The sequence below is a fragment of the Caretta caretta genome, chromosome 9 (assembly GCF_965140235.1).
Source record: "Caretta caretta isolate rCarCar2 chromosome 9, rCarCar1.hap1, whole genome shotgun sequence".
Classification (NCBI taxonomy): Eukaryota; Metazoa; Chordata; order Testudines; family Cheloniidae; genus Caretta; species Caretta caretta.
The window spans coordinates 96524122-96541613 of record NC_134214.1 but is presented as its reverse complement, the minus strand read 5'-3'; the positions used below and the strand labels follow the sequence as shown (position 1 = coordinate 96541613).

General features: G+C 45.9%; 1 protein-coding gene across 2 annotated transcripts in view; it reads right to left on the bottom strand.

Annotated features, from left to right (window-relative positions):
- The window catches only part of MCF2 (MCF.2 cell line derived transforming sequence), a 97074-nt gene that overhangs the window by 69643 nt on the left and 9939 nt on the right, over positions 1 to 17492 (bottom strand). For both annotated transcript variants that reach the window (XM_048863781.2, XM_075132564.1), the window contains exons 2-4: positions 4854 to 4922; positions 2388 to 2502; positions 376 to 466 (exon numbers count right to left, since the gene is read on the bottom strand). In XM_048863781.2, the coding sequence (XP_048719738.1) occupies positions 376 to 466; positions 2388 to 2502; positions 4854 to 4922 (275 nt within the window). The remainder of the gene's footprint in view (positions 1 to 375; positions 467 to 2387; positions 2503 to 4853; positions 4923 to 17492) is intronic.

Here is a 17492-nt window from a genome sequence, read left to right as displayed (position 1 = left end):
AAATAAAACATTGCCCAATTAAGGGTAAAATAATCATCTGCTGCTAAAAATCAGAATCTACACATAGCATATATGCTGAGATGGATTGTCTAAACATCAAATGCCCAGAGCAGGGCACAAAAATGTGTACACAGCTGTGTGACTAATTTGCATGAGCACAGGCAAATGATCAGTTGGATGTCCAAACAGCTAAAATATGCATACAAATTAGGCACATCATAATACCTGCTTTTACTATGGTGAAAAGGGTCATAGAAATGCCTTGAAAGAAAGACTAGTTCAACAGGTCTGGTCTACTGATGTTTTCAAAATCTGAAACAATGTACATGACGACTCAATAGCTTAACAAAGCATTTAACAATAAAAAGGGCTTACTGCTATCCTTTGGAGAGTCATTTTGACAGACGTCCATGTATCCAATCTTCTATCCAGGATTAGCATAAATTTTGTGTCGGTTTCATGTTGACTACAAGACAAGAAAATACCAAGTAGCTAGGTAACATTTTGAGAGCAATCCATTTAAGTCCCAGTAAAAAACACACACACAAAGTTATCATAAATACGCAGAACACAATACCTCTCTCACCTTTCATAAACATTAAAAGTCCATTTGAAACTATTTTCTACAGTTGGTTCCAGAAATAAACTCAACAAACTTACCTCACTGTTATTTGACAGCAAGCTTGACATTAGAAACATGCAAAGTTGCTCCTGTTCGATGGGAATTTTATTTGCACTTGAGTGGGCTGTGTGTGCAGTTTGGAAAGTTCCTTGCAAATCCACATTACTTTGGAGCTGGAATTTGCAAAGGAGCCTAAGAACTCCCTTAAATTCCTTTGAAAATCCCAACCCTAATAGATAACTGAGCAGCATTCTAGTTCTACACACTGGGGGATAACGTAAGTGTTCAGATGAGCCCCTGTCTACGATACAAGTACAACCATATCTAGGAATCCGGTTACTACTCTTTAAGTGTATGTCCGTTTTGCAATCAACAAGGTTGAGCAGTGGTCTCATATAGTCACACGCCACACCCCCTGCTGACCAGAGATGCATTACCACTACTGTCAACAGACTCAGAAAAAACCATCTTTCTATGACCTGGTTTCCATGAATGCCAAGTTTTAACCATCGCCTGATATGAAGCTGCCTGGCAGTGTGTGAAGTGAAGACAGAAAAATCTGAGCAAAGAGTGAGAGTGAGAGAAAGAAACACAGAAAAGGGGAATGGGAAGTGAAAGGATATGAAGGAAAGGAGAGGAGTCGGGTGGGGGAGTAAAGCAGGAAGAAGCGGCAAGTAAGGGAAATAGCAGAAGAGAAATGACTAGAGATGGAAATGGAGCCTGACCCTATGACCTTGCAGAGGCTGGTTCACCACCAGAGACTGCAAGGTCCGTTTGCACATGCCCAGCTCTACTCGGAAGGCTACGCTGACAGAAGCCCTCTCTTGGAGGAACTGGTGGCTAGCAGGGACTGCCACCTAATATCCTGGGACCAACACAACTATAACCACACTGCATACAACCTAGCTGCCCTGGGAGTTTTGCTCTGTTACCAGCACAACTATGAGGAGGGTAGATGTAGAATGCAAGTCACTCAAGAATTAACTAGGGCACGAGAACCCAGGGACTCTTTGTCCTTGAGTTTGTGAGAAAACTCATGGCACTTTTCCAGGACAGTAGTTGATGGCCACCTAGATGTCTTCTTCACCCTGCTCCCTCTGTAGCAAGCAATTTGCCAAAATAGGTGATATGGAGTGAAAAAAGAGATTAAGCATTTCAGGTAACTTCAAACCACCAACCTCAGGAACAAGAAATTGTTCAGATCCATTAATCCTAGTGTAACTACCTTGTGGGACTGGTAGACTGTCAGCGAGTAAATGTTGCTATAGAAAAACGGTACTGGAAAATGCAGTACAGCACCAGGAGAGCAAGTATAATGATCTGGGAAGGTATTAAACGAAATGGCTTTGTTCTTTTAGTTATTTTACTTCTCAAGGTGTCTCTCTCTTTTTCCAAATTAACATACTCTCCACTTGCATGTGCAAAATATATCCCAAATGACTTGCCAGTGGCTTATCATTTTTGAGTGCTGACACCCATCTAAGATTAAGCCAAGTGATTCCATTAATTATTGTCGTCATCAGGTAAGTTTATGAAACCAGCAACCAATAGGGACAAAAATCTACTTTTTATTATGTAGTTATCGGTATAAGAAATACCAATGTAACACTCTGGCTCAACATCATGAGGCTTTGCAGGTAATTTCTTCCTTCTCTAGCTAGCTTCATTCACAATGAGGCAATTGTATCGCAGCTCACATGTCCGACACCAGATCAGATGGGAGCCTCTGCCAACGAAGCACGAAAGCGGGAAGGCAGCACCGTACCTTGGGACCGAAGTTAAGTATGTTAAGACTTTCGTTAGAACCTCCTCCGATGCTTCATTGAAATGGGAGTTTTCAGGAAACGTGATGATCCAACCGTTGTCTTTCCCTCGGCCACCTACAAGTAACAGAATAGTGCTTGTCTGTACAGTTTGTCCAGAAACCATGCCAAGCCGAAAAAGCCCCAATTTAAAATAAAACATGCAGCTAGCCCAATAGTAGTCATAAGTAGCACTCACATCTTTAACATCTACAGACTAAAGGCAAAATCCTACCCTATCCCTTTTGAGCTTTGTATATTGGAGAGGGTGTGGGTGCTGGGGGGGGGGGCGAGGTCAGGAAGTAAAGCAGGTTCTACCTATGCTAAGGATCTCAGACACATCCTACAAATACTAGACAGGGTGATTTGTGGCATGGAGGATCTGGGGAAACACTGCAGCATTCATTGTTGCTCATCGTAGCCTCTGCTGCCAACCATCGGCATCATTCATGGTTGCCGGGGACTCACTGTGCCCTCATGCCATGAGCCTGCCCTGTTGGATTCCTGCCCAGTTGCTTTGAGGGTGCACCGAAGGGATGGGGAAGAGAGAGAATCCTGGCATCTTTTCTCCTCCTATTCCATCATTGCACCTATGCAACCCAGGGCAGGATTTTTTCATAAAAGTGTATCCTCATTGCAATACCAACAGGGTGTTACTGGCACCTGCTGGTGAGAACAAACAGTTTGGTACTGCAACATGGAAGTGCTGGAGAGAAATCCAAATGACCCAATCCAAAAGCTCCATGTTTTCATGATCCTGAAACTGAAGAGAAAAATCATACACTTAACCATGGGGTTTAGGAACAATCCAATGGAATTCTTTATAGCAGGGTGTACTAGGTGGTCTGCCCCTGTGAAGACCAGAGACCAGTCAGCATTGTTCTTTAAGACCAGGTGTTTGGGCCAGGTAGAGGGAATGATCAGACCCACCGGGTTAGGCGATTCCTATAAAGAGCTCCATTGAGGTGGAGAGCTACAGGAAGCAGGCTGGTTCCTGTATAGGCCATGAGGTAGGATGACTCCGAGGCAGATGGCTCATAGGAGGACTGAGGAAGACCTGCCAGAAGCAGGGAGGTTCTGGCAAGAATGGCCTAGGTCAAGGGAACTAACTGTTGGATCTATGTTGAACTGTTTATTCTTGGGTTTTTGTGAAAGACTGTCGGTGCCCCCAGTAAACGAAGCCCTGAGGAAGAGGGCCCAATCAGGGTATGGGGTCCATCCTTCTTGGACTGGGGAGAAAGATGACCAGCCTACATAGGGATAGAATTTTCAAAAATTCTGCAGGAAGATAATCATTTTCTAATAAATTCTTTGGTACGATTTTCAAATGCCCCTAAATCCCATTTTCAGACGTGACACTTGGGAGCCTAAGTCTCACTGAGCGTCAATGAGATTTGGGCTCCTAAGACACTTAGGATCTGATTTTTAAAGGTATCTATATGCCTAACAATGCAGATAGGTGTGGAGGTGCTTTTGAAAATCCCAGTAGACACCTAATTACCTTAAACAATCTGGCCTTTAGGCACTTCTGAAAATTTTACCCTTCGGTTTCTAAGGGTACAGCAATTAAACGCCTGTGGATGGCCTGGGTCAGCTGACTTGGGCTCGCAGGACCTGGGCTGTGGGGCTGTAAAATTGCTGTGTAGACAGTCGGGCCAAGACTGGAGCCCAAGCTCGGGGACCTCACGAGGGAGGAGGATCCCAGATCTCAGGTTCAAGCCAGAGTTTGAACAGCAACTTTTAGGCCTGCAGCCCGAGCCCCATACGCCCAAGTAAGCTGACTCAGGCCAGCCCCATGTCTTTTATTCCAGTGTGGACATACCATAAAATCACTTTTGAAAATGGGACATAAGGGGTGCTATTTTCAATAGAACCTATCTTCAGGCAGGAACTTTCCTCAGGAGGGATCAGACGAAAAACTAAGAAAGGACCTGGGAATTGGCCCCTAAAATGTTTCAGTATTATGGGCCAAATTCTAGCTTGGGTTTCAAAGGCACATTTCCCACATAAAAGAGTTAGAACTATCAAAACTATCAGATGTTGGGGTGTGGGAGGGGTAACCAGCTGTATCACTTAATCTCTGTATCAGCATACTTAGGATGTGATGGCAAAGAAGTCAGGAAAAAAAGGGTTAATACTTGTAAACTGGCCACAAACCTATAGAAACATATTCTATTTCAAAGCACCATACTTGTGAATACTCTAAATGTATGAAGAGTGGAATATTTTGTAGCATGGCTTGAGAAAGAAACCTAAACTGGTCTTTCAAACTGCCACAATGTTTTATTAACAACACTTCTAGTGGCACCAGAGATGACCTGATGAATAATCAGCTGTGTATAGTATCATTTTGCCAAACAGTGCATAGGTTCATGCAGCAAATTAAATTACTTTACACAGAGACCATGGGGAACATTTACCATACTCACCAGAAAGAAAAGCAAACTTCTTCCTCAAATCGTCACTGATGTCCTTTGCACAAAGGGGAATTGTGGTTTCTAGCAAACACAGCAAAAACAGAACAGCTAAATGCATCCATTAGTGGAGGCTTATCACTACTCCACTAAACTAAATATTTAAAAGGTCACACCTAAGAACACTGTATACCTAGGTATATACATTTCTTAACTCATCAAGCAGATCAAATGCCACAATACAGCAGTAACTATCAGGTGTATTAATTATGTTAAAGATAACATGTCAGGGTCATCTTGACATGTTAAGAATACATGCCTGTATTCAACAGGATGTAGGGGATACTCGGAACTTTTTTTGGTTTGTTTTTTAAGTAAGCTACAGTTATAGGGGGATGAGGTGGACGAGGCTTTCTTCCGGCAACTAATGGAAGTTACTAGATTGCAGGCCCTGGTTCTCATGGGAGACTTCAATCCCCCTGATATCTGCTGGGAGAGCAATACAGTGGTGCACAGACAATCCAGGAAGTTTTTGGAATAGGTAGGGGACAATTTCCTGGTGCAAGTGCTGGAGGAACCAAGTAGGGGCAGAGCTCTTCTTGACTTGCTGCTCAAACCGGGAAGAATTAGTAGGGGAAGCAAAAGTGGATGGGAACCTGGGAGGCAGTGACCATGAGATGGTGGAGTTCAGGATCCTGACACAAGGAATAAAGGAGAGCAGCAGAATATGGACCCTGGACTTCAGAAAAGCAGACTTTGACAACCTCAGGGAACTGATGGGCAGGATCCCCTGGGAGAATAACATGAGGGGGAAAGGAGTCCAGGAAAGCTGGCTGTGTTTTAAAGAATCCTTATTGAGGTTACAGGGACAAATCATCCTGATGTGTAGAAAGAATAGTAATTATGGCAGGCGACTAGCTTGGCTTAACAGTGAAATCCTTGCTGATCTTAAACACAAAAAAGAAGCCTACAAGAAGTGGAAGATTGGACAAATGACCAGGGAAGAGTAAAAAAATATTGCTCGGGCATGCAGGAGTGAAATCAGGAAGACCAAATCACACCTGGAGTTGCAGCTAGCAAGAGATGTTCAGAATCACAAGAAGGGTTCTTCAGGTATGTTAGCAACAAGAAGAAAGTCAGGGAAAGTGTGGGCCCCTTACTGAATGAGGGAGGCAACCTAGTGATGGAGGATGTGGAAAAAGCTAATGTACTCAATGCTTTTTTTGCCTCTGTCTTCAGGAACAAGGTCAGTTCCCAGACTGCTGCACTGGGTAGCACAGCATGGGGAGGAGGTAACCAGCCCTCTGTGGAGAAAAGTGGTTCAGGACTATTTAGAAAAGCTGGACAAGCACAAGTCCATGGGGCCGGATGCGTTGCATCCAAGAGTGCTAAAGGAGTTGGTGGATGTGATTGCGGAGCCATTGGCCATTATCTTTGAAAACTCATGGCGATCGGGGGAGGTCCCGGACGACTGGAGAAAGGCTAATGTAGTGCCCATCTTTAAAAAAGGGAAGGAGGAGGATCTTGGGAACTACAGGCCAGTCAGCCTCAGTCCCTGGAAAAATCATGGAGCAGGTCCTCAAGGAATCAATTCTGAAGCACTTAGGGGAGAGGAAAGTGTTCAGGAACAGTCAGCATGGATTCACCAAGGGCAAGTCATGCCTGACTAATCTAATTGCCTTCTATGATGAGATAACTGGTTCTGTGGATGAAGGGAAAGCAGTGGACGTGTTATTCCTTGACTTTAGCAAAGCTTTTGACACGGTCTCCCACAGTATTCTTGCCAGCAAGCTGAAGTATGGGCTGGATGAATGGACGATAAGGTGGATAGAAAGCTGGCTAGATTGTCAGGCTCAACGGGTAGTGATCAATGGCTCCATGTCTAGTTGGCAGCCGGTAGCAAGTGGAGTGCCCCAAGGGTCGGGACCGGTTTTGTTCAATATCTTCATAAATGATCTGGAGGATGGTGTGGATTGCACCCTCAGCAAGTTTGCAGATGACACTAAACTGGGAGGAGAGGTAGATACGCTGGAGGGTAGGGATAGGATACAGAGGGACCTAGACAAATTGGAGGATTGGGCCAAAAGAAATCTGATAAGGTTCAACATGGACAAGTGCAGAGTCCTGCACTTAGGACGGAAGAATCCCATGCATCGCTACAGACTTAGGACTGAATGGCTAGGCAGCAGTTCTGCAGAAAAGGACCTAGGGGTTACAGCGGACGAGAAGCTGGATACAAGTCAACAGTGTGCCCTTGTTGCCAAGAAGGCCAACGGCATTTTGGGATGTATAAGTAGGGGCATTGCCAGCAGATCGAGGGATGTGATCATTCCCCTCTATTCGACATTGGTGAGGCCTCATACTGTGTCCAGTTTTGGGCCCCATACTACAAGAAGGATATGGAAAAATTGGAATGAGTCCAGCGGAGGGCAACAAAAATGATTAGGGGACTGGAACACATGACTTATGAGGAGAGGCTGAGGGAACTGGGATTGTTTAGTCTGCGGAAGAGAAGAATGAGGGGGATTTGATAGCTGCTTTCAACTACCTGAAAGGGGTTTCCAAAGAGGATGGATCTAGACTGTTCTCAGTGGTAGGTGATGACAGAACAAGGAGTAATGGTCTCCTAGTTGCAGTGAGGGAGGTTTAGGTTGGATATTAGGAAAAACTTTTTCACTAGGAGGGTGGTGAAACACTGGAATGCGTTACCTAGGGAGGTGGAGGAATCTCCTTCCTTAGAAGTTTTTAAGGTCAGGCTTGACAAAGCCCTGGCTGGGATGATTTAGTTGGGGATTGGTCCTGCTTTGAGCAGGGGGTTAGACTAGATGACCTCCTGAGGTCCCTTCCAACCCTGATATTCTATGATTCTATAGTTCCCTCCTCTCAAGAATCCCTTGGTACTTCCCAGCACAGCAAGCTGCATGTTTCTGTTGACAGCAGCAGTGTCAGAGAATGGTATCTTGTGAAATATACAGGGCATTTTATCATGTCATGTTTCTTAATTCTGGAAAAATTAATGCACTCCCAAAGCAAATAAAACTCTGCACTCAGCCAAGCTGTTTGCACAAAACACATTAGAAAGATTAGAAAGGTTCTGATGCATCATGATTAGATTTCTAAAATTAAATAAATAGGGAAAAAGAGGCTGTCAGCCATCTGTAGTGTACCATGACCCCGGCCTCCTGCATCTCAGCAGAATTTTATGACACAGAGAGAGAGAGAATGAACAAGGATTTGTGTCCATTAGAATATTATACCACAATGTGTAAATGGAGTGATAGCTTAAAAATAAAAAAAACACTCAATTTACACTGATTGAAGGTGCTGGAAACAAATATTACTATATAATGTATGTCCTTGATAGTGTAAATATGATCATTTTAAACACACCTATATGCCATTAAGTCTGTGCTTTTTGACACTTAAGCTTAAATCTATGTTTCTTTGATAAAACTCTGATTTCAGGGATTATTCTCTTGGCTGTCTGAAGTCCTGACACTGGGTGACATTCCACTACCTCCTTGGCTCACTGGGATCATTTCTTACTCGAATCCCTTTACTGGCATCAAACATCGCTTATGTTGTTTTATTTGAGTGTTTCCCCGGCATTCAGTTGCATACCTTGCTATTTTCACTCCCATTCACTTAAACTGTTCTGTTTGCTCTTCACAGGTCAAGCCTGGGCCCAGTGATGTCAGCCGTAAAACTACTTATTTCAATCATAGAATCATAGAATGTCAGGGTTGGAAGGGACCTCAGGAGGTCATCTAGTCCAACCCCCTGCTCAAAAACTGAGCTTCACACACACACCCCTCAGAACTCTCCCTCCCAAGCCCCTCCTGAGGTGCAGAGCTTCCTGCAGCCAGAAGAACTTTCTGGGGATTGATCTGACCCAGCCCTGCACAGAGCAGCCGGGAAGGGAAGGGGGAGGAGAAACTCCATCTCCATCCTCCTCCTCCTCCTCTTCCTCCTCCTCCTCCCCCCATCCCCCCGCCCAGCCAAGACTAATGTCCCTGGCTGGCCAGGGAAGCCCCAGTTCCCCTTCCCCTCCCCCCCCCCCCCCCCCCCAGTGATTTACTTCTCCCCCAACTGCCCGAACAGAAGCATCTGAGTTGCCGGGGAGGGGTGAGTGAACACTGGTGTAGCTTCTCTTTGCTTCCCCACCCCAACAGAAATCATTTTCTGTAAGGAAGCAAAGGGCATCTGTGGGAATGGGCATTTTTCTGTTGCACCACAATGGCGCAGAATTTCCCCAGAAGTCGTTCATCAACTTCCTTTAGCTCAACTCAGCTAGCCCTCTCATCTACCCTGATGTACTTAATGACAATGGTACCAGAATGTCTTTCTTCTCCTTTGCCTTCAATTTGTCCCATCAATCAAGGTCAGCAGCTCTTGTTCTTCATCTCCAAGTGTTCTTGCCAACTGTGTCATCCAACCTGAGGCCAACCTTCTTCATGTCCTCCTTCACCATCTCAAACCACCATTTTCTAGGTCTTCTTTGTGGTCTTTGTCCCTTGACTACTAGCTCTTGTACTCTCTGGCCAACACACCCCACATCTTGTCATCTCACATGACCCGGCCATGTCAGTTGATATGCCCTCAGCTTTTCTGTGATGGGGGATAGCTGCATCATGGCTTGTACCATTTCACTGGGTAGCTCTCGTCTTACTCAGTGTCCACTTTAGCATTCTCAGTTTGGCTGTCTGAAGTAGCTGTTGTTCTCTCTTCCTCATTGGCGATCATTCTGACCCCATACATTATGGCTGGCCTAATCATGATCTTATATACTTTGCTCTTTAGTTTACTTGGCATATTCTTACTGCAGAGAATTCCCGTCAACTCCCTCCATTTACACCAAGTGCTCTTCATGTGGCTCCTAACGTCCGCATCGACATTCCCATCATGCCTCAACCCTGAACCAAGATATTTAAATTGTTGCATAGACTTTAACTCTATGCCAGCCTGTTTTACTAACTTCTCGTTGTCCCTCTCAATGAAGCATTGCATGTATTCAGCCTTTTGTCAGCTGATTTGTAAGCCATTTCCCTCTAATGCAGCCTTCCATAGTTCTAGGTCCTTTTCCAGTCCATATTTCTCTTCACAGCACAACATAATGTCCTTGGCGCAAAGCGTGCTCTACTGAGCTGATCTCCTAATCTCCTGCACCAATATGTCCTTTCCAATCACCAATAGGAATGGCCTGAAGGCCGATCCTCGATGTAGAGCCACCCTTGCAGTGAATGACTCCCTGCAGCAGCAGCTGCTTCTCACGACCATTGTGCTACCGTGGTACACGTCCATGATAGTCTCAACATATGTCTCCGGCAAACGGCACGACCCCAAGCATCACCAAAACAATTCTCCAGGCACTCTGTCATAAGCTTCACAGCTTCCTCTGTGCTTTTTTGCCTAATCTTAGCTAATCTATATACTCCTTTCTCCCCCTCCTTCTTAAGTGGTCCTGCACATAAGGCTTTCAGTGCCTGACCCTTACTTTCTGCCACTGCTCTTTTGGCCATTTTCTTTACCAGCTTGCACTCCATTCTTATTTTCTGCCACCACTTAAAACTTTCCTCCTCCTCTTTCATTGCCTCCAGCACATCACTTGATCACTACCACATTGCCTTGCCGTGAAATTTCCCTTCTTTCATTAGTGCACAAGCTGCCTGTGGCCAAGCTGTAATACGCTCAGATATTTTCCCCCAAAGCCTCGTTGGTATCATTGTGGTCAGTTTGGCCATTGTCCAACCCCTGCAGAACCTCATCCTTCAATCTCAAATTAACTTCACTACCCACAAGCCTTTATCCTTTGTTCCACAGCTTGTATTTTGTTCCCCATTAGTCTTTTCACCCAGAAGTACATTACAAGCAATGGATGTTGCTGCTTTGCAATCTTGTCTCCCAGGATCACTTTATAGAAATGTGATCGACTGTAAAAAGACTCTGTCCCCACCCCCAAAGAGTTTACAGTCAAAGGCCTTGATACTATAGTCAGATCCACATGTGCAAGGACCAGGACCCCACTGTGTTAGGCATGGCACATGCATATAAATGAATGCAACATTTGCATGCAGAATGACATCAGTAAACACAAATGCAGGACTTGAGCGTGCACTCACAGTTACAGGCTATGTCTTCGCTGTCCAAAAGGTGCATTTTCCCATCAAGATAGCTAATTTGCTATAAAAGTCTAATGGAGACAAAGCACAGGTAATTTTTACCTCACTGTAGCTAGTCAGGGTCAACCCTATACCCCACACCTAGGGATTGCCTTTTTTTGCAGTGAAGACATAGCCACAGGACATTGTTTGAAAAGCTGGCCCACAGAATAAACTACTGCGACAATAAAATAGAAAGATTTACAATAAAGGCACCCTTTGTTTGCCTAAATTTAGGAATAGGGGCAGAAAGGCTGATTTATTAATAGCTCTCAGAGAACACTGTTTGGCAACGAGGAGTTAACCTTAGGTTGGTAACAAAAGCACTTATTTTAAAAAAAAATAAAAAAACCCAGTGTCTTTCCAAGTCAATGTTTAATAGGAAGGCACTTATTTATCAGTTTGCATTCTTACCAGACTAGACAGGTTGCAGTGGATAAAGCAATTCGCTCCTTCCCCCTTTGAGCTGTGCCAATTTTCTTGAGAACTTTTTTCACTGAAAAGGCATATTTGGGCAACCAAAACATTCTGGTGAATTCGTGTCAAATTCACCAAATTGTCTGGGTCAAAAAAAGAAAAAGAAAAAAAAATTCTGAAAAGCTGAAACATTTTGCTACATGTCCTAAATTAAAGCTTTTGATTTTTTCTTCAAAAACTTTTTGTTTTGAATTTTATTCCACTTAAATCAAAAAAGTTTTAAAACTTCAGAAGCAAATGAAACATTTCACGTGACCCAAAACAAAAAAATGTTCAACTTTCTAGTTTTGCCAGAAAATTCAAAATATATTTATTTTTGGGTCAACCTGAATCTCCTCCCCCACCCTGATTCAGCCACAAACCAAAAACTGGTTATTTGCACAGCTCTATTCCCACTGACATTTAGATAGTCCTTTTCCTCCAAGCAGGGCTGGCCTAAGGGAAAAAATGGCAGCCCGGGCGAACTTGTATTTTGGCGCCTTTGGTCCCCATGGGTGAGGTGCCCCCCGCCATGGCCCCTCTCAATCTGCCCATCCCCTGCCCCCCAACTCCTGCACTGTGTCTCCATCACCCATAACCCCTGCACTCCCTCCTGTGCCCACATGGGGAAACTGACCTGAATGCGTGGAGCAGCTGACATTGCTGCTCGCTCCCCACTCGAACGCTAGGGGGCTATGAGGTGGGAGCGAGAAGCGACATCAGGGCTCCCTGCATCCAGGTCACTTCCCCACCTGGGCTGCGTAAGGGGAGGGCAGGAGAACAGCAGCTCCTGATGCTCACCTCACAGCACAACCCAGGTGGGGAAAGTGACCTGGATGCATGGAGCGCCCAGGGGGCCCACCCCTTAGGCCGGCCCTGCCTCCAAGAGAAATATCTGTTATCTGAAAACATGCATGGTTCACCAGCAGCTGTGCTGTTAGCAGACGCCAGTCACAGAATCATGGAATATCAGGGTTGGAAAGGACCTCAGGAGGTCATCTAGTCCAACCCCCTGCTCAAAGCAGGACCAACCCCAACTAAATCATCCCAGCCAGGGCTTTGTCAAGCCTGACCCAGCCTGCCCACTCTTGTGCCTTTCCCACCTGCCAGCCTCCGAAAGATCAGCTATGCTACAGGACAGTAATTGGAGGGGAAAAAAAATCTATTTTAAACAACAATCCCTGATAATGAAGGCTATTTAGCACTAGGGGCTTGTATTACTGTAGGGCCTTGTGGTCCCAAATGAGCTTATGACCCTGTTGTGCTACGCACTATACAAACACATACTAAGAGACCATCCTTGACCCAAACAGTTTACAACCTAAATAGACAAGTCATACCCACGGTGGTAGGAGAAAGAGTTCCCTAGAGTCACAGGTGGGACTAGAACCTACAACTTCTGCACCCCTGGTCAGTGCCCTACCCACTGGACCACACTGCCGATAAGTTGAAAGGCACTTTTTACCTTCAAAGCATTGTGCAAACACTAACCAATCAATCTTCACAACACTCTGTGAGATACAACTTAAGTGACCACTTAAAGCCACATACACTAAAGCATGGGTGGCCTCGTGGGGGAGGGGGGCGGAGGAAAGGAGGGATGCAGCAAGCGGCAGGCAGGGGGGGCCTTGAGGAGTGGAGGGACACGGCTATCAGCAGGGACCTCCGGAGTGGGAAGTGGAGTGGAGAAGAGGAAGGACTCACGAGGGAGCAACAGGTGGCGAGGGCCTCGCGGAAGGGGCGGAGCAGGGATGGGAAGAGGCAGAGGGCAGGCGGGGCCACCACGGCTCAGGTATCCCTCAGCAGGGTGGCATCAGCTATGCCAGCGGAGGCTAAGCCTCCCCTGACCTATCATGCCCACCACCTATGACACTAAGGACAGGGACTCTGTCAGGTTTGGAACTCGGAAGTTCCTCGCCAACACCATGCCTTCCCCTCCAGCAACACTTTATTCACTTAAATTTTAAGTCTGTTTAAGGACAAAAGCTACTCCTCCCTGTCCATGGGGGCAGCTGAACCCTCCAACAGCGAGTGTAACCGACAGCTACACCAACACCGCATGAAAGAGTGCCTCTCCCACCTTGGCACAGCGTAGCCAAGGACAAGCAGTGACAGAACCACTTGTGGGAAAGTTAGGGAGATGGGGAGAAGAGTCGGGGATTTTGTTGAGTGTCCGGCAGCTGTGGGGAAGGACAGCAGACGAGACTGGTGGAGAAAAGGGCCCTAGAGCTGAAGATTCAACGGCTGGGAGAGAGTTTGAGTTGCGACTCATGCTTAGGAGTCAGGGTTGGGGGGGGGGGTGGTAGGCTCAGCGACTGACAGTGATGGAGGCCCAGATTTTCAGAAGTGACTAGCATTTTGGGGTCTCCCATTCAAGACACCTCAAAGGAGCTTCACTGCCAGAGAGCGGGTACTCAGCACTTTCTGACAAACGGGCCATTCTAAGGCGTCTCCACTTGGCCACTCAAAACCAGTTACTCTTGAAAATCTTGGCTGGGAATGCTTGGATCAGGCAGCAAAGAGTTAGGCGCTTATGGGAGTACACTCCCTTGCAGAGCCTTAAGGGTTAAGGGAAGTCAGTGGCTCGACAAGAAAATATACAAATGAGACCACCCCCCTTTTGGTAAAGGTCAAAGTGTAACCACTTCATGATCACATTCCCATTGCAGCTGTCACCTCACCAGCTTCCCTCTAGCACTCCTCAGTTTGCATTCCTCACCCCATTCAACTTCCTGGGTAAATACTAGGAAAAATAAAGGCCTGGCGCCCAATTCACCTTGCCTAAACCACACCAGGCAGACAACTGCTCTCAGATTGACCCTATCAGAGCAGTGCAGATACAAAACTGAACCTAAAACCAGTAGCACCTAGTAGAATCCTTTCTCCTGTCGTATCCCACAGGGCTTTACATATCAGACTGATGTCCATGCCAAGCAAGTTTGACTTTCACTTTTAAGGTTGCATTTAAAAACATATGCAGAACTGGAGGGTAGATTGCCTGTAATAACATTTTACTATTCATTTCTATATACATACCCGGCTGAATATATAAAAATCACTCTGAAGCCATTGCTGCATTCAAGGAACAGAGCTGAAAGATTCCTCTGCCAGCTGGATTGTTGCTACAACACAGGGTTCCTGAGAACGTGTGAAGTCAGGAGGGGGAAGGAAGGGGAGTATAGTGGTGTGTGGGGGGCGTGTGGGATTGAGCCTTTACTCCTCGGGGGGGGGGGGGGAGAGAGAATATGAATCTGTACTTAAGAGAACACTGCTGAATCTATTTCTGTCCTAGCTGGTTGGTTTTGTGCAGCCCAGAATATGCTGCTGAGTCCTCTTCCCTTCTGACTGTCTCCTGGGATGGATTTTAGGATTTGTACAAATTGAGGCTGTGAGAATGATGCCCATTCTTAAAAATCTTTCCTTTCAGGATGGTCAAAGTCCATTTGTTCAGGTACTTACAGTAAACTACACAGTTAATAAGGAGCTAGCTTTTGAGCCCTGACTCCCTCTGTTCAGATACACAGGCCCTCTGGCTTCATTAATATCCTTTTTAAAGGGTTCCCTGTCCCTCTCCCATTGCTTTCTTTCCTTTCTGAACTTCACTGTAGCCCATACCATCTGTAAACAGCAGCTGCACCACACACCTGCCAAGCCGACGTAGTAACTCATTACATTTTTATGATATTTATCGAGTGTTCTTTGTAACTACAAAGCCAGCTGTAAGTGTATTTAATTGAAAGGAGTAGAAAAGTGTTTTATTGGAAGGCTGCTGCAACGCTGTGGGAAGCTACAATAGAGAGACATTAAACCAGGAAGATAATCCCTTGATCATTCCCTGTTTGCGCCTGCTGAGGACGCTATGCTCTGAAGAGGGAATATTTGTCTGGTGGTCAGAGGGGCCTGGGAAACTGGATCATTGCGTCCTATTACCCCTTCTCGCACTGTATCAGTTTGGGCCAGCCACTTAATCATGCTAAACCATGCTCTACCTTAGTTTAATCATCTGCAAGCCTTCCCCGCCTCAGAAGGCTCCTGTGAAGTTACTGATGTCTATAAAGTGCTTTGAGGCCATCACATGAATGATATTATGCAAGTGCAAAATATTCTTGCTTCAAAGGCAATGCATCTGCCAGGAAAGATTATGCATTTTGCCCAGAGTGCAAGGCAGAAGCTAGTCATTTTAAACTATATACTATCTATACAACCTATGCAACATCCTACAATAAATTGCACACGACTGAGAAAAATCTACACAGGACATTAAAAACACACTGTGTTAAACAGGAAAGCAGCTCTTTTCCTAGCCTGCAGGGAACACATGATGCAGCCACGCTACCATAAGCGGGCAGCTGTTGCCACTGCCATGCACTCCAGGCTCAAACTTTGAACTACTGTGGTACTAAATGTTGTGAAGAACACAACACGCACACACAGTGCCCTAGAGGCTCAGAACGCACCGACACCCACTGCCTAGATGTCAGTTCTGCCTGCACCTCCATCTTCGCCCACTCCTGGCCATGCGGCTGCTTCTACCGCAACCTTATGGCTGGAACTAGGTCCACTCTGGTCCCCCGTCACTAGGTCCACTCTGTTCCTTGAAACTCACCTCTTTTACTAAGCTGATCACCTCACTTTGGGGGTACCTTCCTGCATCACGCTTGTTTGTGCTAGATGCGTGTGCAATAGTTCAGGTACCTGCTATGGGGGGCGGGGACCCTCGAAGCACCGATCAGCACACACGACGTGTGCTTAAATGACACTCCTGTCAAACAGGTGTGAGCAGGAAGCGTGCCCTGGTTATCATCATGCAAGAGGAGGGCAGAAAGCTGCCCATATTTTCACAGGCATCTTATTTTCAAGGACAAAACTCTGTATTTTAATATTACGTTTTTATTAATAGTCCTTGGAATATGGGACCTATCTTATTTACAATAAGGTGTAGGCTAGTGACCTGAGCACATGGCTGGTAGCCAGGAACTCCTGAGCCGTCATCCCTGGCTCTGAGACTGACTTCCTTTGTGGCCATGAATTAGATCACTTGCCTTCCCTGCTTCGGTTTCCCCATTTGTAAAGTGGGACAATCACAGGCCTCTCAGGGAGGTTGCAGTGCTTAACACTGGGTTTCTGGCACAGTGCTGTATTATCCCCCGAAGAACCTCAAGTTTTAAAACAGCCCAACCTCCAGCGATCAGGCAGGCATGGACTATGCAGGTTCGTGAACATGTAGGATGATGGGCTCTGAGCAAGAGTCAATCAAAGGGCGTGTGCTTAGAACAAAACAGGTGTGAAATAAAATTACACTAGACTCTCCTGGGCAATTGGATACAAACAGGTTTCCTTAAGCTGCCGGACCTGTTTGTCTGTACCTGGCAAAGGACTTCAGAGCTCAGACAAAGCTGCAGTCTGGCTGGATCTGTGCTCCAGCCTTACATCCAGCAGGGAAACTACCTCAGCTCCTTGATTAGGATCTCCCTTCACTCCTTAAAGGGTGTACATTTAATCTGCATTGGCATCCAATGTATACAGCATCCTTATTATGGGAAGGCAGAAGGAACTCCACAGTTAAGGCTGCAACTGAGTTTGCATTATGAACTCCCTAAAATCCACAAACAAAAGGAACATCAGCCTCCAAATCAGTAGGTGAGGTCTGGGGCGGAGAGAGAATTTTTCTACCAAGTTGGAAGCAAGATGGCTCATGGGGGTTCTGTGACAGCAGCAGAAGAGAGAGACCGCGGGCGGGGGGCAGGTGGAGACCTCAGCAAGTCTCATCCCATGGAAATGACCTATGGGATGCCAGGCAGGAGCTCATGCTGGGACGAGCTTGGGAAGTCTCCCAAAGAACCAGGTTTTGATTTTAATTCCACTGAATTCACCCAGAGCAACTTGGTGCCAATAGCCTCACTCTGGATTTACACCAGTGTAAGTGAGATCATAGTCTGGCCATAGAGCTTTAAAACTCTGGGCTGCTTCACCCCACTTAATGCACACACATCTTTTTACACATACAACAGTGATGGACACCCGATAAATGCATGGATTT